This window comes from Neolamprologus brichardi, chromosome 8 (assembly GCF_056152115.1).
Source record: "Neolamprologus brichardi isolate AB-2024 chromosome 8, ASM5615211v1, whole genome shotgun sequence".
NCBI lineage: Eukaryota > Metazoa > Chordata > Actinopteri > Cichliformes > Cichlidae > Neolamprologus > Neolamprologus brichardi.
The window spans coordinates 8879705-8903790 of record NC_142111.1 but is presented as its reverse complement, the minus strand read 5'-3'; the positions used below and the strand labels follow the sequence as shown (position 1 = coordinate 8903790).

At 39.2% G+C, this 24086-nt stretch overlaps 2 protein-coding genes across 3 annotated transcripts in view; one reads left to right on the top strand and one right to left on the bottom strand.

Annotated features, from left to right (window-relative positions):
- mpp2b (MAGUK p55 scaffold protein 2b) overlaps positions 1-4639 on the top strand; it is a 53955-nt gene extending 49316 nt beyond the window's left edge. For both annotated transcript variants that reach the window (XM_006800996.1, XM_006800995.1), the window contains 5 exons: positions 778-846; positions 946-1107; positions 1250-1452; positions 1765-1893; positions 3173-4639. In XM_006800996.1, coding sequence (XP_006801059.1) covers positions 778-846; positions 946-1107; positions 1250-1452; positions 1765-1893; positions 3173-3349 — 740 coding nt within the window. In that variant the 3' untranslated portion in view covers positions 3350-4639. The remainder of the gene's footprint in view (positions 1-777; positions 847-945; positions 1108-1249; positions 1453-1764; positions 1894-3172) is intronic.
- Positions 4640-12545: 7906 nt separating this feature from the next.
- Positions 12546-14457, bottom strand: abi3b (ABI family, member 3b). The gene is made up of 5 exons (XM_006800994.3): positions 14189-14457; positions 13889-14056; positions 13527-13706; positions 13330-13397; positions 12546-12969 (listed from the first exon to the last, which is right to left on the bottom strand). Exons 1-5 carry the CDS (start codon positions 14330-14332, stop codon positions 12546-12548), a joined length of 984 nt encoding a protein of 327 aa, XP_006801057.1. The 5' UTR covers positions 14333-14457.
- Positions 14458-24086: the final 9629 nt, after the last annotated feature.

The window sequence follows — 24086 nt, the reverse complement described above, 5'->3', positions numbered from 1 at the left end:
GACTCAGGTGGCCTGATCCAATCTGTTGGTTATTAAGCTGCAGGGTCTGACATTCAAGCGCTACCACTCCTCGAGAAGAAGGCTTGATTGATGAGCGGTGATAAGACAACCGTCCGTAAAACCTGATCAATAATGATCTCTCCTCTCATGAGACGCCGTGTTTCTTTAGATTTGACTGCTCTGCTCTGCTCAGTGGCAACAAAACAGGTGGTGAGTCATAGCCAGCTGCATACCCTTCACTTGTAGAGGAGAGGAAGAACTGCCCTTGGAGCTCAGGAAGGACACAGCTGTCTATCAGCATATTTTCCACATATACCAGCAGAGAGAGAATGAAACATTTGGAAATTGATACAATAATGTTTATCCACTGATCTATATAGTTGGGACACAATATTTAATAATTAGAACTATAGCTGTTCAGAGCAAAGTCATAATTATTTTTTGCCCTACTTTGACAAGGTGAATTTGTCATCAGGATAGTACTGAGTATGTGAGTACTCATGATTCCAAGTATTACTTTCCTTCTAGAAGATACTCTCTCCTATGCCAAATAATCTGCCACACTGAACAGACGGTCAGCAGATCGTGCAGTCACAGGTGTCCCTGGCAGCAGATTGGTTGTATACAACTAATTAGTATTGGCGCACAGTGCCATCTAGTGGTCTCTTTAAAACCCTCCAATGCTTTACATTTTCATCAGCTCTTGGAGTGTTTTCAGAGGTATTTTGTTGGAGTGGTTGAAGGTTTGATGTTGCTTTTCTCTCTGCTCTGTCTCAGGTCCTCTTTGTGCAGGAGTGGTGGGTAAGAAGAAGAAAAAGATGATGTATTTGACCACCAAGAATGCAGGTAACTTTATATGAGCTTTGGGCAAAATTATCCACTACCTTGTGATTTTTGTTGTTTTTTTTCTTGTGTCAGTTTGACTTATTATTACTTCCCGATTAGAATTTGATCGTCATGAGTTGCGGATCTACGAGGAGGTTGCCAAAGTCCCGCCCTTCAGGAGGAAGACTCTGGTTCTGATCGGAGCTCAGGGTGTCGGCCGTCGTAGCCTGAAGAACAAACTGCTGGTGTCAGATCCCCAACGCTACGGCACCACAATCCCCTGTGAGTAAAGCTATCATCACACGATGCCATATTCACCAATTAAAGCACAAGCAGGTTTTTGTTGTAGCTGAAGTTGAACCTTTAGTGCAGATCAGTTTAAAAAAAAAAAACCAAGATGTTTCTGTTTATTGCAATGACGCAGTCACCTCTAGAAAACCAAAGGTGGATGAGAGAGATGGCCAGATGTACTCCTTTATGAGCCGCAGCGAAATGGAATGTGACATCAAAAACGGGCGTTTCCTGGAGCACGGCGAGTATGACGGGAACCTGTATGGCACAAAGATCAGCTCCATACACGATGTGATAGAAACAGGAAAGATCTGCATCCTGGATGTTAACCCACAGGTAGAGGAAACAGCTTTACCTTCTTTATTTGGTTACACTTTAATTTCTCCAGGATAGAACAGCTTGTGGCTGCTGAAATGCTTTCAGTCTTTTCATCAATATTTATCCAAGAGGATCTCTTAATGATCTGCATCCACTCAGATAATTATTTTTACACATCTTATTAACTAAGTCAGAGGAAGACGCTGCAGGTGTTTTTTTAAATGGGATTCTTAGCTTTTCTATTGGATTTGTTTGAGTGTTTTTGCTCATTTGCGGCGAAGTGATGCAGTGATTGTAAAACATCTGTACTGTTTCTGCTTTTCTCTTAAGGCTATTAAAGTCCTGCGGACATCTGAATTCCTGCCCTACGTTGTGTTCATCGAAGCCCCAGACTTTGAGGTCCTCAAAGCTATGAATAGGTCGGCAATTGAGTCAGGAGTTGTCACAAAACAGTTAACAGTAAGTCTGTGCTTTCATTCGTTCTCTACCAAGATCATTAGAGGCGCACAGTAACAAATGAGATGTAGCTGTTGGCTCTATGGTTTGATGCGACCCCTGTGTTGCTGGAAACAGCTCATATCAGTTACTCTGGTTGTTATGGCAAATGCAGATGGACCCAGGAAGCAGAACGCACGGAGGCAGAGTTGCGGTGAAGATAGTTTATTTACAGTGAGGGGGAGGTATTTACAAGGACAAAATATATACAACAGTGTATGAATGGGGACGTGGAGCCAGGACGTGCAGGTGACGAAAACACACACAGGTAGTGCACTCGATCTAAAAAAGGAGAGGGACGAGAATTAGGAGGGTCTTGCCTGATAACCGAGAAAAGCTTAGAGTAAACTTTACCGAGAGTTGGAGAGCTTACTTGGTACTGTTTGATGCCAAAACCTCCAGACGGAAAACAAACCAGTTGAGGCAAAATCCTAGTCACCTTACAGTCACCAAAATAATCCAAGGGCTTCAGCAGGCAGGGGCAGAATTTCAGACGCTCCAAAAACACCAATACTCCGACACTAGTCCTCTGTCAGGAAGCTCCTAAAGAACACTTCTGAGGAAAGCATCTGATGAGTAACAGGTGTGCCAGGTTCAGTGACTCACTGCCCCGCCTACCTATACAAAAGGGGAGGCACCAAAAAACACATACAAACAAAAACACCACATAACCAGAACCCAACTCCTAACACTGGTGGAGCATTCAAGATTTGACAACATCTGAACCAAAACATTTGATGTGTTCCTGTAATTTTTTGTGCAATGTAGAAATATATATTTAAACTTGTAGCAAAAGTCTTTGCACATTTCCACCCCAAAACATGTTTTATTATTTATTTATTTAAGTTATTACTGATTTAAACTGACTTTAAGGCTTTCTTTATGTGCTCCTTTGGTGCACTCGCTTCCACTGCTGCTGGTATATTTAAATTGCTCACCTGATTAGCATGATTTCCAGAGAGCACTTTAGAAATAGAAACCTCGCTGGAAGCAGCCCAAAGAGGTGACCTTTAAGGAGAAACCGGTCAAATTGACTTGAATCAGGTAGAGTTGTAAAAACTTTATGACCATGACTTGTTGCACGGATTTTTGCAGTTTGAAAAATATATATTGGATTTGCTCGCTGTGGGTCGTGAAAGTTCTCTGGTTTCTTAACATTATGTCCACTCCCTTGGTGTCAGTAGCTTTAACAGTGTTTACAATTCTTTCCTTAAAGCACTTCTCCCTGACACACTCCTTTCAGGACTCAGAACTAAAGAGGACGGTGGATGAGAGTGAGCGCATCAAGAGAGCCTATGGACATTACTTTGACCTTTGCATCATAAACGACGGCCTCGAGGCGGCGTTCCGAAGTCTACGGCTGGCGCTGGAGAAACTGTCGACAGAGCACCAGTGGGTGCCTGTCAGCTGGGTTTTCTGAGAGTCACCGAGAGCTCGCCAACAAGGTGCCAAGGTCACAGGCCAAAGGTTGAGGGACGATACATCACTGGTAGCTCCAGAGGGGGGGGTGGGGTGGGTTGTTTCCACATGCAGCTATTGGTGGCAGAGGCGTGTGGTGAAGAAGCGGATACACTGCAGAAGACCAGCCTCATGTAGAGCATTTTTTTTGTACAAAGTTAGTGTTCCTCTGTTGAGCCTAAGGTCAAGTTGTACTTTATTTGTCAGAACTGGAATAAAGCTCTATTGATGTTTGTAAAGAAGGACTTAGAGGTAATTATGAGGTTCAGTGCAATAGTGCGAGTGAGTGTGCGTGTGTTATCATAAATGTGGATATAGACTTAGAGTAATGCATATGTTTTGCAAGTAACAGTGCTATGTTGGAGGTTTTCCTTGAAGGACATTTAACGTTTTAGCCTTTAAATCTTAAATACTTTATGTAGTGTAATGTTTACATTGGATCGGTAGGACAGATTGGTTAAGGATAAAAGATACCAAATGTCATATTTGTATCAAATTCTCTCTATTTTATCATTTGATCATACAGTATGATTGTATGTGTTCAGAACTGTGCGTAATCTCGTTTGTGTCCACAGATTTGAAAACTGAACAGCAATAGATCATTTTGAAGATACATGCAATACACACGAGATACCCTAATGTGCACACACACACTCTCATATATATCTATGTATATGTATACAGAAACAGAGTGAGACCTTCTGCAGTATTCCTGAAGTCTCAGTTTGTTTTATTTGCTTTTCAATGTTGAATACGTTGAACATTTCCTGTCCCGTGCTGGTAAAGCTCTAGTTTGTTTGACAGTTAAAGGATCCAGCCAGTGGATCACAGCGTGTCACTTCTGTCTGCTTGATTCTGTCGGACTTGTATTTGTAGCACTGAGAACACTTAAGCTCTATTAAGAAAAAGAAAGAAAAATACCTGACGAAGTAGCCTACAATATGCACTGATTGTGTAAGGCAAACATGTAACCTAACATTGCTGGTTGGCTAGTTGATGGAAGTACTTTTTTTGTTATTTTCATGTACAAACAGTAAAAATATTTATCAGTGGCTTCGATTTAATGCTTACTTTTGCCTTAACATGGTTGAAAAGCCAAGGAAACGTTATATTTTTTCATCATGTAACATTTCACTTCTATCACTGTACATGTTACTCAGAAAATTAAAAAAAGAAATTCTGGCAACGTATTCATTGTTTATGTTATTTTTCCTTCAACCTGTACGTACTGTATTGTAATAAAGAGTATATAATGCAACATATAGAAATACATGGTGCTTTTATGGTTCTACCAGGGAACTACTACACTGTAGTCTGAATCTTCCTATAACAACTATTAAAATTGAAATAGAGAATATGCATAGTGCATAATCATTTTTAAACTTCAAGTTATATTCAATAAAAGAGAAAACAACACTGTTTTAAATGCATATATGAGACATGATACATTTTGCTGTTGTTGACAGTTCAAGTCGAGTGTAATCTGTGTGACCTCTGAGGATTTGGGTGAGCAGAATTATTGCCCGAGGATGATGGGGTTGGTTGTTGATGTCCAGTTGGTGTCGTCCAGTAATGAGGTGCCAGAGGCAGCATTATTGGATACATGTCATAGGCAGGCGGTGGGCTACTTGGGCAGACACCTATGAGCCTGGGATCAAACTGTAGGAAAGTAGAGTTCAAAGTTAGACTGTCCTTACACAGTTCAGTTTGAATTTATTGCACAGTGTTTAATTGCATTGCCTGTAAAGCTTTTTCCCAGCTTTTCCCAACACTCAGTAAGCTTTAGATTAGTTCAATCACTGGAAACATCTGGAAATGGGAAACAATTGCGTGCAGCCAAGAAGCAGTTCTGTACACAAGCTTGTTTTATGTTTTAGTTTTTGCAGCGATTAAGCCAACATAAATAAACCAGCGGTTCACTGGTGAGTTTAACAGCAACTGCTAAATGAGCCTTATTGCTTTATTTTGCCAGACTCAGACTGTTTTCCCTGCAGTCTTTGTGCTAAGGCTAAGCTAACTGGAAAAGCTTTGTGTTTTCAAAATAAAGATAAAAATTTTTGTTGGTTTTCTTACTAGTTTGTAGGTTTGAAATTAATAACCAGTGTTGTGTGAAAAGTGTTTTTTTTTTCTTGAGGACATTGCAGTCCTTTCAAGATAACGCCGGGTGGAATTTAATCATTTCATTAATTTATTTTTTCTGCAATTCAAATCTCTGTAGGACAAATCTGTTTGTTTTTTTTTCATTTATCATTTGCTTATGCGGGCATATCCATCACATAGATGTGCACCACAAAGGCTTACATGCACTATATGAACAAAGTAATGGGGCACCTAGATATTACATCTCAGCCATGGTCACCCATGCCATTAAGCTCGATTTCGGCACATCATGTGCCTCAGCATTCAGCAACCTCCTAAACTTTAGATGGTCTGCCACTTGCTGCATACATTTTTTGGTTCCCACATGCTTCTGCTTTGCAATAAAACCACTTTCAGTTGATAAGGGAAACATATAGGCGGGAAAACATTCACATTCACTTGTAATGGTGGCATCTTGGGATGGTGGGATGCCTTGAAAGTTTGGAAAGAAAGCAAGTAGACTTCTTTTTGGTTTGTGAAGAGGCTAACTCAAACAACTAATGGAGAGCTACCTTGGAGGTAGCCCTGGGGGTCATTGAGCCATGATTAATGATCTGAGTCGTTAGGGTCATATATACTTTGTTTTACATCGTAACGACTCAGATGATTAATAGTAGGTCAACAACCTTCCAGGCCACCTCCAAGGAGACAACCCCACTAGAGAGTAAATACTCCATCTGCTGTTTTAGAACTGAAGAAGCCTCTTGGATGAAAGGTGAAATGTCTTCACAAATCAAAGAAAAGAAGCCCAGTTTCTTTCTTTTTAGTCACTCACGACTACCATTAGTAGTCTGTGTGAATCTACACAGGCTTAATAATGGAACTCTAGTTCTGTCTGTTGCTCTATACCAGGTTTCACCACTAGAGACAGATCCATCCCTTAGGCTCGTAGCTCAAATCTATGTGCAATGTGATTCAGAAGCTAGCTATAGAATTTGGTCACGCACCAGTGAGTATGGTGGTGGGAAATCCACTGTGCTGTAGCGAGGAGGATCACAGTCATAACGTGTGTCCACTTCTGCCTGATCCGCCGACAAAGAAATGGGTGATGAAGAATTGGTGTCATCTTGCATCGGTATGGTGACATTAAATTCTGCTCTTTTCTTTTTTGCATGGAAATAGAAGCAGAATAGTATAGCAGCTACAGCAAGGACTAAGACTGGGAACCTGGGAACACATTTATACCATTTTAAGATTTAATTATTGGCAATCCCCTTTGTTTATAGAGATTTTTTCTTGACAAAACGAGACAACTCACATATATTGAAGGATATTCACCGCCTCAGTCATTGCTGGAATTGGGTCTATCTGCAGGCATTACTGCAAGAAAAAAGAAAGCCTTTTAAAGATGTCCAGTGCAGAAAAAGACTTACTGCTTTTCCGTGCTTCTTACTGAATTCAATTCAATATTAGCGACAAAACCCAACAACAGTTGCCTCGAGGCACTTTATTTTGCAAAGTGAACCCCTACAATAATACAAAAAAAAAAAAAACCCCAGAGAAAACCCTAACAATCATATGACTCCCTATAACTAAGCATTTTGGAGACAGTGGGAAGGAAAAATTTCCTTTTAACAGGATGAAACCTCCAGATGAACCACGCTTAGGGAGAGCCATCTATTGCAATGGGTTGGGGTGAGGGGAGGCAGACAGGACAAAGACACGCCGTGGAAGAGAGCCAGAGATGAATAATAATAATAATTAAATGGAAAGAGATGTATAAACACATAGTGAATGAAAAAAGCTCAACACCACAATCCACTCATGTCAAATACAGACTTTCATTAACTGTGATAAATCCTTGAAATGACAATCATTCATGATTTAATCTGTATTTACTTGGTAAAAGAAATACATGAATAAAAACAATTATAATGTCCGATTTATCATAGCGTGCTACTCTACATGATAATAAAACAATAGGAAGATCTTCCTAACATAAATCATAGAGATAAAGCTAACAAAAAGCATAGCGTCATAACGTAATGATGTGTCTCCCTTTACATAATGCTTTATGTGAGCATAGAGGAACAGTTACTATATGAGACTTGAAGTACTGACTTTAAGTTGAAGGTTTACCTGTAGTCACTCTATTATATTTTACTCACAGTATTGTCATTTTAAAAATTGTTGAGAAACAAGAAACATTTGATGTGTTTGTCAGCAGCCTATAGAAGAAGCAGACAGTATCTCCCTTTGTGCCGCACTGAGTTTTAACAGATCGCACCTGTCATCCCATAAAAATGACACTTAGTACAACTGTAGGTAAAAAAACAAAAACAAAAACAAAGTTGATTTTACAGAATTTTTACATATGACACACCAACATGAAAACTTGATTTTAAGCCTCATTGTAATATTATAGTAGCATGAGCTTACCGTATCTCAAAATGCAAACATACAGAAAGTGTCATGACCTGTCGCTTGTTATAAAAGATAATATGTCACTTAGGGAGGTGCAGTGTGAAGAGCTTTTACTGCAATATGGTCTTTCTTAAAGACACAGCAACACAGGACTGAATAAAACCATTGTAAATTAAAGCTTTTAACCGCCATTTATAAACCTGGCATCATGGTCATAGTGTTTCCCTTCACATAGCTATCACAGATAATCTAAGATATCCTAATACAATTAATTTATGTTTTCTCATCATTTTATGCAATAAATAAATAAGTAAATAAATGTTAGAAAGACTGTTACTTCTAACACGATAAATTTTGCAGTACTGAGAGGAAAATTCTGTCTGCATAGATGATGTTTACCATTTACTAATATCATTCTAACGCCAAAAAACCCACACATGAACAAGTGAGTCTGTAATACTTTGAGTCCTCCATGCCTTATCACTTAAAAGAGTCTAAAAAACAATTTTTTGTAGATATGTGATATTTACAAATTTGGAAGCACTCAAAATATTTAGATGATTGAAATACCTGAAAATTGTAACTGACCAATATTCTTGCCAGACTGATTGCCCAATTCCTCTGTTGGAATATATTAGTTTTATTTGTAGTGTTTACATGTAGTTAACACCTGTTAAATGACGTTATCTTGTTTTCTTTTAATCCCTTTTTCTTGTGGCAATTGAACTATTAAATACAAGAGATGTGGACTGTGACATACCAAGTGATGGCCCGTCATGGCAGATGAACAGGAGCCATTTATCTTAAATATGTCATCTAGGAAGTGACATTCAAATTTTTCTGGGGGAGCAACAGATGTTTTAAAACCCCATTAACCAGAAATCAGTGATGTAAACAACATAAACCTTCTCGCTCAGCAGTAGAATAACAGTTAGTGGTGTCGCGCTAAAATCTCTGGCTTTAGAGACAGCTCCTGCTTATAAAGAAATGTAATTACAACAAATTGTAAAATACTATCCAAGAGTAACAAAGTGTGTCACTCAAATGCACAATATTGAAAAAATATAAAAGCTTGAAGACCAAAACAAATTATTTTAACTAAAAATATAAATTAGGGAAATATTTCACATATTCTGAGAATATCTCATTCTAGATAATAATAATAATGATAATAATAACATAAATGCATGAGTTTGTTGTGCAGTTTTTAATGGGACTTATTCGACTGTAGACCTCTGAGTAACCTGACAAATTACTGCTGAGTGGACAGCAAAGTGATCACCATCAGAAACAAAAAGTTTAAAATTAGTCAGAAACATTTAAACCACTGTACAGCCTGATATAACAAAGAATGTGTATTAAATATCACTGTATTAAAAGCTGAACGTCAGGTACAAAGGTCAGCTGTTAATAAGATAATTATTAACTTAATTATTAAGATGATGTGTTTTTTTTTCTCAAAGATTTATTTATTGCTTTTCCAACAACATTTTAACCAACAGGAAGAGAGAGTTCAAATAAAATAGAGGAGGAAATTAATAGAAAAAATTCAGCATATAATAATAATGTACGTACATCGTGTATGAACAGTGTTGGGGAAACACATAGATATCGTTATACATACTCTCCCATGTAGATCATTCAGATATTATTCCAGAAAAAAAATTATATATAGATAAGTAAAATAAAATAACACAAAGCAAAACAAAACAACCCCCTCCCCCCCCCCCAAAAAAAACCCAAAAACAAACAAACAAACAAAAACAAACAGAAAAAAACAAGGGGAACAGACAGTGCTCCAAAAAAACAGGTATAACACAGTGAGACAATAGGTTTAAGTGCATTATTCCAGGGCTTCAGGCTGAAGTTTAGTCCAAGGGTGTCAAGTTAGTTAGAGCGGCATCCGACCTAACGGTTGCAACGATAAGCTGTGTCCTCTTCAGTTCCTGTCCATTTAATAAGATGATGTGTAACTCAAATAGAAACACTCTCAGTACTGTGATGCTTTCTGTGAACATTGCTCTGTCATAATGCCTTGACTTTTATATATGTACGTATATAAATTTAACAGTCCTCCTTGGTCTTCCTTTGAAAAACATCAGGTCAGTTTTTTTAAATGTGAATTTGTTGTGAAGCAGGATTATTACAATGAAACAGCAAAAACAAAAAACAAAAACTACAAGAAAACATTTTACCAAAACATATTTTACATGTAAGTGCATTAGTGCATTTGAGCAAGTTCGAAATGAACTATGTCAATACAGGATTCTTTCTCCCACAATGTGGAATTACAACATTTAATCTAAAACAGATACCGAATGTCCCAAATGAAACTTATGACCACATACATGCTCATATTTTGGAAAGGATGGAAGAAGGCATAAATGGTTATGGGCTGAGTTAGGGTGATGATGGTGAACTGACGTAGGGTGGTGGTGCTGGTAGTAGTAGTGATGATAGTGGTGGTGGCGGCGCTGGTGACTGGTTGAGGCAGGGTGGTGGGTTGATGTAGGGTGGTGGTGAAGGTGGGTTGATGTAGGGTGGTGGTTCAAGCTGAAAAACAGGACACATTTGATGAAGGAGCGTGCTTATTACTGGATTAAGAATAGACTCAGTGAACAACATGAGCATCATCATTGTCATCATCATCATCATCATGACGTCATAAATGCATGAATACTTACTATGTATGGAGGAGGAGGACTGTCATTTCTTAAGTTGTACACAGGAGGCTGAAAATACAGTTCGTAAATGTGAATTACTTCCTCCTCGTCCCGCTGCTGCTCGTCCAGTATAGGGATCGTGTACACAGCGGGGGAATTATTGTAACTAGATGAGCAGTATTGTCCTGGTTCTCTATTATAAGTTAGGCAACAAAATATGCACACAAGGACGAGGACAATCAACCCAGGAACCCTGGAAAGAGAAAGGCAACTTAATCATTAACTAACATTAATAAAATGAGGTGTTTGTATCAATCTTGCCCTGGAAAGAAATACTTACAAAAAAATAAGAAGGTCCATCAGATTTTTCTTTAAACCTAAGTAAGGTTTAAGAAAAAAGAGCACTTGTCAAAAAAAAAAAAATACATTTTCAATCTCATTTTTAACTTTATGAACTTAACTCTTCTTTATGGATGTTATGCAATCAGGTGTTCACTATCTGAGTCTTACTAAGGAGAGGTTCAAAGGTAGATTTTTATCCTCTTCTACTGTCAGACTACAACAAAAAAACCTGGAAATACTTTATATAATATGGCCTACAACTTAAGGTATAATTTCACTGTAACTACAAGGAATTTAATGTATTTTACTTAAAATTACAATGAAATACATTTAACTACAAATACTTAAAGCTGGGTACAGGAAGCACTCATTTCCTGTATTTAGAAAGTTATGTTTAAACAGTGATGACTTGGCTCTATCCTTATATGGTCACAAGTATGGCCTGTAACAGAACAGCTGACTTAGAGAACATCCATCATGAACATCAACATATTGAGTATTAAATAAAAATGTAAAAAGGGAAGATTTATTCCACCCCATAACACGGCCAACGCCCCATAAAATAAGGCGTGAGTAGTGTTTGGTATTCCACAAAATGACAATGAAATTTTACACTACTTTAAATTACTTATGCAGTACATGCATTTATTTACGGTAACATTAATTTACCATATAATTTCTTTATTTCCTGTAAAAACCCGAGTTGTTGCCCACCTATTTTATTCTGTTATTCCTACCTTTAAGTATTTGTAGCTTGATATAATTACATTATGATTTGAAATAAAAAACACTGATTTAATTACAGGAGAATTACACCTTAGTCACAGCACATATTATAAACTCTTGGCAATGGTTGTTTAAGGTAAAGCTAATCAACATTTACGTTAAAACTTCATTTAACACAAACGTTTAATTGTTGCTAACACACTTTATATCACACCTCAGTACAAAATTAAACCTCAACAAAATTTGGATCAAACAAAGTGGAGGAATACAGCAAGCGAGGACAATTACGAAACATTTATTTTTCATTTTGAATGACATGTAATGACACAGGCTGTGTGTGACCAGGCTTCTCCTCGTGATATGGGCCTCGCTCAACAAAATCCATTACTAATAGATTCATCAAATTATTTCCATTTTTAAAATAAAGCTTACCTTCAGCTATATGTAGGTTAAGCAGAATGTTGACTTATATCAATGTACAGCCTCATGGACTTGTTTAAGAAGCGGAAATCACCTAGATTGACGCAACTTATCATCAGTTATGCTCTTGCTACACAGTATATTGACAGCTGCGCTGGGCTAAAGTCCACTGCAATTAAAGGTAACAATATGCAGGTGTAATAAGGAAAGGAAATCACATTTTGGGGTGGGGGGGATAAGCAGACAAGGGAGAGCAAGAATCCCTGTTTCAGCTTGTTTTTAAGGAATGCAGTCGAGGTGTTGTTGAGACATGTTGGAGGAATCTGTAGAGCGGCTGTCTGTACCAACAGAACTGCCATTCAACAGGCTAGCTGTAAACCACTGCAAGCTCTCAAGCTAAAAAACGAAACAAAATTAATGTTGATCTCATGTCCTTGTTCGCAGTCTGAGTAACTGCAAGTAATATGAGAAGTTATTCTACCAAGTACAAGAAACACTGTAATGTTACAGTCTTAGGGGAGGTGGGGGAGGTGGGGGAGGCGGGGGAGGCGGTGGCGGCGGTGGTGGCACATTAACAGAGGTGCCAGTGTTGAGATGTGGTCCTGACAGAAGAGGAGGTGGAGGAGGAAGAGGGGAACCTGCAGATACGGGACGAGGTGGCGACGGGAAGGTGCTTGACGGGCTTATAGCTGGTGGAGGGGGAGGTGAAGGGGGAGGTGAAGGGGGAGGTGGGGGGAGATCTGTGGGCGAGGGGAAGGTGGGCGGAGGGGGGAGATCAGTGTCCATGGAGAAAGAGGGAGGTGGTGGGGGAGGCGGCGGGGGAGCAGGCAGGTCGGGGTCCAAACAGGCTGAAGAGGCTGGAGGAGGAGGAGGCAGGCTGTTGTTGGCGGGGACTGAGGGTGGTGGCACAGCGATGCCGTGACTGGAGCTGTAGACAAGACATAAACACCATGAGCACTACTGATAACCTGACAGCGAAACTGTGTTTTAGAATGGAACAGTCCACATTTGTGAAATCAAGAGATTTAGAAGAAGTTGGAAACATGAACGCCACTCATGACCATGAAGGAGACTAGTGCTGGTGCTCACAGAGACCACTCACACTCACATTCACACCCAGGACCTCACAGTGAACCCAGGACATTACAGTGCTAACAACCCCACAAACATACCGCCTTTTTCCATATCATAATAGTTAATTTTCATTAAGTTAAGGGTGTTAATTAAAACAACAATTATGTCAGTGTTTCCATAAAAAACTAGCCACAAAGAGGAAGGGTCTACGTACAAAGAGGTGTCTGCAGCGATCTGTATGCTGTCTGCAGTTCCTGCTCTCTTTCTGGGCGCTTCAGTGACCTGTGGAGTGAAGAAAAATGAAGGCCACAGCACTTCTCCACATATAACATGTACCATACCGGGAGACGATTTTTCTATAAAGCTTTCATCTAATAAGAAGGAAGACTAGCCTATCAGATTTTGCTTTACCTGAAAACTGTGTCCTATGTTGTCCAGTATGAAGTACGAGATTGGCTCTCTTGAGTAGGCTTCCATGGGCTCCTTGCCTGAAGCTGGTGGGGTCATAAGCTTGGAAAAAGTCTTGTTTTTGGGGGTAGTGAACACACCGATCTCTCTCCTGGCCACCTTCTCACAGTGGATAGCTGCATCCTGCAAAGCACAGTGGAAACAGCTTCAGTCAGAAAGATGCAAAAACTCTTAATCACATCACTTGTTCCCCTGAGAACCTCTGACAAAGTTACTCTGTGGCTTTAAACAGAAATGTTACATTATAAACGACCAGTTTCACATACATGCAGCTAGCACTGTACTAAAAATATATGGCTATTTACCAGTGACAGCAGGTTGATGGAGGACTCCATGTCTTTAATCTTCCTGGCCTGTAAGTCCAGCAGTCTCAGCACAGAGCTGGCCACATTGTTAATCTGATAGGTCACACTGGCCAGCGACTGGTTCACCAAAGCCTTGATCTCTTCAACCGCCTTGGATTGATCTTCTGCCTGAATTGTTTAAAGATTAATTAAAATAATGATGATGATGATTATAAAAGATCTAAACATGCAAACCTATGAAAACTGTTTTTGTTTATATACCCCTTGTGGCCCTTTTTTGGGAGTGGGGGCATTACTCACCTGAACATAATTGTTATCGCAGTAATCTGCCACTCGGTGGAGGTTGCTGCAGTTATCAACAAGGTCCTTCCTGGCAGCCGGCGCCTCTTGTAATATCTGAGTAATAAGTTCCGAACAATTCTTTTCCTCCGTCATTTCTCCCATGGGTGTCGCTGGAAAAAAAAGCCCCGTAAAACCTTTAAGTGTACTTATTAGTATCTGATGAAGATGGAAAAAGTTTTCTGGAAAGAGGCAGCCGAGGCTGGGGAATGTGTGGTCGGTGGGGAACGCGGAAAAATACTGCAGGGTACAGAATTTAGAGCAGCTGGTCCCAGGGCAGGGCTAACAAGTGAGGTCTCGACTAGGACTGATTAAGCAACATCTGTCTCGCGAGAAACAAACAAAAAAAATAGAGTACCATTTTTTACATTTATTTTTGGTGGGGGTAATGTTTTACACGCCCCATAGTTTGCTTGATAAAATAATTTCAAATAATTTTGCAGGTTTTTAAGGAGCCCGGATGAAAGTCACTTGTATTATTCGTTAAGTCCACTAGAGGTCAGTGTAGTCTAAATAAAATAACTCAAGGGCTGTCGACGGCGGTTGCCCTCTGCGGTGATAACAACGGTGGGGGTGAGGATGATGATCGTCGCTCCACACGTTTGGATGCAATCTGTGGAAAGCAGGTATTTTTTTAATGATAAATTCAGGTAAGTATGAGCCAGAGAGATGATGACTTTTGTAATTAGGTTCTTACATAATTGCGAAACGCTTCGCCAAGTTTAAATACATTGCATTGTTTTACATATCCTGTATAAACACATTCAATTCCCCAACATCCTTCTTTGAGTTCTGGGTAAAAGTTCACAAGTCCCTGACTCCAGGTTTCCAACAACTTTGCGTTGGTTTACATGCTTATGCCCTTTTTGGGGCCATGCGATAAACCACAAGAAGAACTGACCTTAACTCCAGTTATTTTGAGTTTGATTACAGCCTTTTATCTAAACAGTAAAGAGAGAGAGTACGAATCATCATAATACTGCAAGATATATTTAAAAACCTTATGTTGTCTTGTTCTGATCACCCATTCACTTCAAATTAGTTCAGACACGTCACTTGAAATATTTCCTACTACTGGATTGACTGCTTTAACATTTGTAGACGATCCCTAGAGGCATCATAACAATCCCCTGACTTTCCCCTAGTGGTACCATGAGTTTGACATTTGGACTGTATTTGAATCTCTTAATCACGATTACCTAACTGGCACTTGATACAGTTCCCTGGAGTTCATAGAGGAAAGCTGCAGACCAGCTACTGAGTTAATAAAAACAAACAATTTACAGTTAACAAGAAACATCAAGAGGCTGTGGCAAGACGTGTCTGTACCAGGAGCATATGGAGAATAGAAAACAGCCAGCCTGTAGTTTACTGCCACTAACACAGGGATGGTTCTAATTTGACAAAACAGCTCTGTGATAATCGAGCTTTCTTGCTGCCAAGGTCTTGTGAGGAGACCCTGACAGACGTAGTTAGAAACCCTTTTGGATGTGGTTCCATGCAGCTTCAAGCCCTAATCACACTTTTATACTGAAGTAGGAGCCATCGCAAAATGAATGTATTCTTTCTTTATCATTATTTTAACTGGCATCTGCTTTTTTCGGTCTTTCACAGCACACGAGATTATAAATTGAACTATAAACACTTACTTCACTGAAGTTAAAATGATTAATTGTCCCAGAGATATCTTCTTCTTTTTTTTATCTGGTTATAAATTTCTTTATCTTTTAACGTGAGCCTAGAATTCAAGTCATGCTTATGTTTGGCTAGTATAATAGATTTTTGCCACAGTGTGTACAGTTATCAGTTTAGCTGATATTACAGAGTTATTAGGAGCCGTGGTGACTGATAAGACGTTTTTGATAACTTTATTTCTTTATTGGATACTTGTTTCACAAGACTAATATTCAGCGCAATATCAAAGCTATCATATGATTAATGAACTCCATCTTTATCATTTAATTTATTTTAATTTGTCGGACATTTTATCTTATTCCTATCCTTAGTTTGACTTGAGTCTTAAAGGCTATATTTTAATTGATATGTAAATTCCCTCCAAATTTGTATGATTTTCTGTGTTTCTGCACTCTTTGAAAGGACTTAAAAAAGTAATGCAGAAACGTGTTGTCACATGTGCAACACCTTTTGCGTGAATTTTGACACAACATGTGTAAAAAAAGGCTTAAAATTACCTTCAAACAACTTTCAAAATAAACACGTGTGTGACAAATCTGACACAACGTGTGTTGTCCCTGAGCTGATGCAACACGTGTTAGCACTTTATGTGTTGTTGTTGATACATCTGTAAGAGTGCAGGAAGGGCTTTTTAAGGCTGGCTTTGATTGAGCACTATACAAAGGACATTTCTTCTTCTTCTTCCTCTTCTTTTTATTTGGTTATTGTATTTGGCAGCGTTTGTGTGCATGCGTGCCATCATTCTGTCTGTAAACACAATAAATTTGAATGATGTTTTGAATGAATTCTGATAAAACGTTTAGGGAAGTAGAGTTAACCATCAAATAAAATGTGCCTTACATCCAGTAAAGTCTACAAGGTCAGCTCATGTATTGGTGGGAAATTGACAAAAAGCCTCAGAAGTTTAGTGTTTATTGGGAATATATAGAAAGCACCGTATGCAGATTTAAAATATGTCCCATTTGACCTCTGACCTGTCTTTGGAAGCCAATAGACTGACCTGAACATAAAGGCATTTGAGGGAATTCTGAAAATCACATTACAATAACAGGTTACAGTCATGTAAATGCATAACATTTCAAATGTGTGTAGTGTTTCTGAATAAGTCTAATTTTTAATAAAATAAAATAGACTGATGATCAAAACCTTTTTTTGTTTGCTAAGCATTACTAAACATTTAAACCCATTTACTAAACAATGAAATGCATGCTACAAATGCATTATATGAACAAAAATACAAATAATAAAAAATAATTATACTTAAAATAATGTCAGGTATAATAAAATTGGTTTCAACAGGGCAAATAACAAAGGTCAGATTTTTTAGGCTTTAGCTTCAGTTGAGCAGATCTTTCATTTCTTTTGTTTTGTTTTTATTGATCGTTTTATGAATGCCAACACCAGTTCTGCAAATTGTGCCTTGTGCTGCAGCAGCAGTTTATCTAAGCTCCCCAGTCATGACAGGCAGTAGTGATCCAACACACTATGCCAAGACAAGAAGTTGTGGGCGCACAACATAACATACTACAGAGCAGCTGAGGAAAGGGAAAACACTCTATACTTACCTTTCTGCACTCTCACTGACCTCAGACATTATGTCAACTTAAATGCACAACTGTGGTGTTTTAACCTGTTCATTAATGGTTGTGACTGTGCTTCTTTAGTCCTCTCGGTACTGGAAAAAGAAAAGGTATGTGTGAAGAGTGTTAAGTAATGAACAAGTTCGCTACTTTAGCTTTGGCCATCTGATAAGATCTGAACTGTTACTTTTATCAGTGAACCCCAACCCACTGCAAATGAGTAGTATTCAAATCTAAGTCCAACGTGCATATCGGTCAGGACAGCACGAACTGCTGTTTTATGGTCTTGTTTACACCGTGGAACTATTCAAGTGAGAAGCTGTTTATTTGCTTGTAGTCCCTCAAAGTACATCATATTCACTAGAGGGCATGGATAAATATATTCTTGGTCATTTTAATTAAATATCAAAGAACCTGGTAGAAGCAAGTCAGGTTCAAATGTGTAGAGCAATGCTGGGACTAATATAACATCAACAAACCCGAAGAAGTCATATAGTTTAGGTTTGTAATAATTGCAAGAAAAGTGAAATCGAGCCTCTTGAACTGAACAAATCTACGGTCCCTGGTGCTGGTTCATGCTACATACTTATTTGAACAGAAGCAAAAATTGTAAAAATAAATGTTCTGTTGACATTCTATGTCTGGGTGTATTCATGAGGGTTGAAGAAACAGTTTCCATAACATTTAAAAATATTTTCAATATGACGTTGTTTATATGGAGCAGTGTTCTCCTCCATTGCCTTTTTTTGGGCTACTTTTTACTTCTGTTGGCATGTTATCACTACCAGCTGTTGAAACCATTGCCTGGATGTGGTTCATGTTGCACTCAAGGACTTTTTTTGTGCAACATTGCTCCGATTAATGCCCTGCTTTGATACTTCTATGAATCTTAATGAAAGGTTCTTTTGGCTGGGCCCTTGTTTCCCATGGGGCTGCAGCAGTAGATAGACAATCATGTCTGATTTTTATAACACATGCTCTTCATGACGCAGCGCTCCTATTTATCTCTGCTTGGGACTGGTACTAGCAGTAAACTAGCCTGAAATCCCCCTGATGCTTTTTTTTTTTGGACTCTTGAACTGGAGATGTCCCATTATTCACTTTTTCTGCTTCAATCTCCATGTGTTTATACACTACTTTGCATTTAATCATTAGTTATTAATAATCCCTGGCTCTCTTCCACAGTGTGTTTTCTGTCCTATCTCCCTCCCCTCTTCCCTTCACCAGAAACTCGAGCCTGGTTATGCTGAAGGCTTCTTCCTGTTAAAAGGGAGTTTTACCTCCCCACTGTTGCCAAGTGTTCACTGATAGTGAGTTGTTTGATAGTTGGGGTTCTCTCTGTATTATTGTGGGGTCTTTACCTTACAATAAAATGTAATTACTGTTGACTACTGTTGTTTTGATTTGGTGCTATAGAAATAAAATTTAATTGAATGTGTTAACCACTACATCACTGTAAATATTTGCTGACCATTTAAAAAAACCCGTCAAGAGTTCCTTTTAATACCAGGATTACACCTACCAAGTTTGGATCAACTGTCTTTGAGACAGATGAAAGAATAACAGACGTATAGAGATTCCTTTATTCAGCCATAAGAATAAGTCAGACAAATGTTGATTCATCTGGAATAATAATAATAATACAGATGCCTAAATAGAGTTTAGGTTGTTGTAATCGTAAGGGAAGAAACTCCATCCTTGTTTGGCTTAATGTCATCCTATACACTGCCATACCTGCCTGCATACACTGATACACACATACAGCCCAGCAGCTGACATTTCCAATGGCGTGCAACATATAGCTGTATGTGAAGATTGGATATTCTGGGCTATCACAGTTTCTCCACACTTCACTAACTTCCATTAAACGAAAAGCCAAATTTAATTATAGTTCTAGGGAGTGCAGGAAGATTGCATTAAAGGGACACATATCACACAGAGACACACACAAAAAAGGCAGCAGTTAACACTCTTTCATTGTCTCTCTGGGAACGCGCAACTGACAACTCAATTCCAGTTAGTCTTCAGGCACCTGCTGTCCTAGTCATAAATAGTTTTTAGCCTATGAGCCACTGGCTTACAAAAAACTCAGAACTTTGCGTTTGATGAATTTCTTTTCTTATCACAGCTGTGTCATTCTTTCAGGATACAATAGCTTTCTTTACACTTTATATAGATTGTGGTTTTCTTAAGTACAGTCAGTGTCACAACAAGATGCTATCAGAAACACGTGTGAGGACATAAAAAGTCGCTCACCGTCATACCTGATTAGATTTCCATCAGCTCAGCTAGGAAGTGTTCAGTAAATAAGTGTTCAGGTCGTTGCACGTGCTGAGCATATGGCGCACGTTTTCAAAGAGGTCAGCAAGTCCGAGCGCAGAGACGTTAAAATCTCTTTCAAGATATCAGCTATGTGGTGTGGATATCTATGACTTCTAGTTGCCTTAGTGAGATAGATGGAGATTCACATGCAGGACAGTACAACCTAAACTGCTGTCACACAGTTGCCCACTTAGCTTAAAAGACAGAATGGCTCTGATTTAACGGTTCGGCTTTAATTTTCTGTTACAAGGATCATACTGCGATTGTCATTTCAATGTTAATTACCTTCACTGGCTAAAGTGACCCGATCATAATAAGCTAGCCAATGTGTTATAGCTCACACAAAGTGCTCAAGAGTTCATTTACCTCGTAAATAAAATGTCAGCATCAACTCAATTACAGCTGTTATCTGCTTCAGAGGGAAGACGTTATCAGCAGCTGTGCAATAATTTCCACCAGCAAAGCCATCTGGTGAGACATTAATTTTAAATCCCCCCCCCCCAAATCCTCCAACCCCCTTAACATAAAAGGATTAGACATTTTAAAGCCCTAATCTATTAATTTACTGTAGTCATGTTAAAATCAAGGTTAATGACTTGGCTAACTGTCTTTAACAGCTGTTATAAATCAAAGTACATGATGCCGTAGGTTAGTATGAAGAAGTATAAGCTGCAAGCATAAATGACTCTTAAACAAGCAACTGATGCCTTGACCTATAGAAAAATATGATTGATCGAGGTGCCTTATTTAAAACAAAACAGTAAACTAGTGTCTTCAGAAAATGTTGTTCTTCACTCGATCCCTTCCATCTGCAATACAAGATCAGGCGGTTGCGATCAGATGTTTCATGGCCCCATTTAGTCACTGCACTCACTACCTGTGTTACCCAAGTGGCTTAAAGACATAATCCCTCATTTTGTCACAGGACTCTAGAGTGCATATGATAAAACAACAACATCAACAACAACAACAAATCAAAAACAAAACAAGCAAACAAAAAAAATCTGATTTCTTTCCTTAAATGTCAGGTTTTCAAACTTAACACACATTCACATGTGGGCTCAGCAGCAGGACAATTTTGGATTTCAATGCTTTGTTTTTGTTTGAAAAATGTACATGTATCTAATAATAACAGCGATGCTTACATCTTAGCTTAAGAAACGCTTTGAAAAGACATCAGATCTTATTGGATATCTATATTGATATGAACTGGATCTCTTCCCAGACCTGGACCAGCTCCTGGACAGTCTGAGGTGCAACCTGGTGGCCATCATTTACCCAGAACGATGATGTTAAAGGCAGCATGTTCTCCACAGCTTCTCCAGATCCTTTTACATCTGTCATATGTCCTCAAGGTGAACCTGCTCTCATCTGTGAAAACACAGGGTGACAGTGGTGGACCTGCCAGTTCTGGTTTCCTATGACAAATGCCAATGAAGCTCCACGGTGGAGCGGTGAGCACAGGTCCCTCAGACCACGTTAAAATCTGTTTCTGATTGTTTGGTCAGAGACACTCGCGTCAGTGGCCTGCTGGAAGCTATTTTTAAGAGCTCTGTCTGTGTCATACACAATACCTGTCATTTCTGTTCCTCTTTGCACAAAGGAGCAAATACTCATCCTGCTGATGAGTTGAGGACCTTCTTCAGGCCTGTCCAGCTCTCCTAGAATCTCCTCCATGCTTTTGAGGCAGTGCTGGGAGACGTACCAAACCTTTTAGCAATGGAACATACTGATGTGCCATCCTGGGGCTGGACTACCTGTGCAACCTCTGTGGGTTCCAGGTATCACCTCATGCTACCAGTAGTGACGCTGACCAGTTCCTGTTTTGGGGGTTTTCTCATAGTTATCACTCTGTTGTTAATTTCATTTACACCAAAGCAACTGAAACAGTTTAAAACCCCCCTTGCTGCTTAACTGACCAGATCAATAACCCACAAGTTGAACTGACTTGATACTATACTCTGATCAAAACCGTTCCTTTCATTTTTTTTTCATAGCCAACACATATGATATAAAAGTAAAAAGCAACAAAATGTCCTTTTTAACACTATGATTTACTTTTTTCCAAGATCTCGTTTAAAGTGTAACTAAAGTCCGGTGAATGATCTGCTGGTTGGTAGCAATAAAGCCAGCTCACATATTTCAGTACTGTCTCAATGTAGCTTCATGTCACATAAAAGTGTGAATGTAACAGTAACATAATTTACCTTTTAAGAGGACTGTTTTGTTTGTGCATACCTGGTGACACAATGAATGCACCTGCTGGTGCAATAAGGTAAGTCACATAGCTACAAGCCTGTAACTCTGCGCAGTACAGGAGGGTGACTGCAGTATGCTTGAAACCATGTTGGAGAGCAGTGAATGCAAACATTTATACAAAGCTAAAATGATTCAGTTAGAACAGTTTATTACTTTTGTTTGTTTAAAATTTGAGGTCAGTTTAAAGCTAAAACTGGTGACAATAAATGAAACCGCAAACCAGTACTAGGAGAAAGTGAATATGGTGAACAAAGTGGAACATTGGACTCCTGAAGAGACAGCTATCCAAAGCTCTATGAGGTTTTAATCATGAGGTGATGGAAAACATGACTGTTAATGAGTGTCGGCTTATGTTCGTGCAGCTGTTAACTGTTAACATACCTGATTCATACCCCCATCCTCTCCACACCCTCTCACCCAGCATTACCTCTTTGGCTTCTTCAGCCTTGTGTCATGATCCTGGGTTGTCATTGTAGTTTTCAGTTTGGATATTACATTTGCTTAAATTATGTTTTCATTTTGATCTTGTTAGTTATTAAGTTTTTCCTGCCCACCTATTTCCCCCCATGCCTAATCTGCATTTCTATGTTATCTCCCATGTTTAGTCAGTTTTGTTTTTGTAGTTACTTTTGTCTGTCAAGTTCATGTGTCTTAGTTTCAGTCTCAGTGTGCTTGTCACTTCCTGTTTTATTTTGATAGTCACGTGTGTGCAGTTAGATTATGTTCAGCTGTGTTCCCCAGGTGTTTCCTCTTTGCCCCGATTCCCTCTTGTATATAGATAGTCTGTATCAATCTCTTTCTAGTGTCATGATCTCCTTCATCCCTCTACTGTGTGTTCTGTTAGTTTGTATTCCTGAGTTCCTGTTTTTGTCAGTCTCCTGCATTTTGGATCCTACCCCGCCTTCTTCACACAGCATTAAATGACACTTTGAAGGTCTAATAAAGGCAGTGAAAATACATGTATGTATGTATTGGGCTGTAAACAGGGTTAAGAATGCCAAACATAGTTTTTGTCTTGTTTCTTAGGTATTTATAAGCTGTAGATGATTTCACATTACTCTGCTCTGTAATGCTGTGTGTTTACTGTAATTTTATTCAAATGGCTTTGTCAGGGGATTACTGGGAAGTGAAATACTGTAGCAGTTTGGTTTGGGATGAAGAAAAACTCAGTGAATTTGGTTTGTCTACTCAATTATGGCAGGAACACGTGCACATGGTTCTTATTTTAGAGAAAGGAAATGTCTCAGAATATTTCCCCTTTACTGAATAAACTTCCACTATTATTGTTTTGCACAAATTGCTCTGACGGTTGCTGTGCAACAGCCAGTGAAATAAGGCTTGTTACATGCTACATTATAGTGGGACTGTACACTTAACTGCAGTTGTGTCGCATAGCCTGAGTGGTGTAAACATCCTCATTCTAGGTAATCTAAACAGTGGCGTTATGAATGTGTGGGAACCAAGAACATAATGATGCACACTGACCACAATATTCAACTGAAGTTACTCACCATTTTCTTGTTACTTGCTTCCTTTTTCTGCTGATCTCTCAGTCCTTTTCTCCAGAGTCCTGCCACCCCCCACCCTCCAGCTTCATTCCCTTATCCCCTCTTTCATTTGCCCTGTCCTTATAACTCCCCCTCCTGACTGAGCTAAAGGAGGGAACTGAGAGCAAAGTATGTGGAGTCCCTCCCAGACACTCCACTGCTGGTTAGTGAGGAGCCACTGCCAAGCAGGCAGGCACACTGCACCAGTGTGTCATAGTCTGTATCTCATCTTGCTCTGTTACCGAAACTTCTGATCAGCCAGCCATCCAAATCCTCTCAGGCTGGTGAACAGAAACGGAAACAAGGGAAGGGAGAAAATTACAGAGGAAGGGGGTGTATGGGGTACTTTGTTCAGTGGTGTAAAGTAGTAAGAGGGAAGGCTGCAGGGAAATGTGGGCTGGGTTACACTGGCACTTAAAAAGAAGCTCGCGTTGGCTCCTGTGCATTTCACCAGCA

Excerpts from the sequence above, each read along its gene's own strand:
- abi3b (XM_006800994.3), bottom strand. The coding sequence starts at position 14,332 with ATGGGAGAAATGACGGAGGAAAAGAATTGTTCGGAACTTATTACTCAG. Across the intron at positions 13,707-13,888 it reads CCATCAACCTGCTGTCACTG|GATGCAGCTATCCACTGTGA; the intron begins GTAAATAGCCAT and ends TGTGCTTTGCAG. Across the intron at positions 12,970-13,329 it reads ATCGCTGCAGACACCTCTTT|CTCCAGTCACGGCATCGCTG; the intron begins GTACGTAGACCC and ends TCTTGTCTACAG.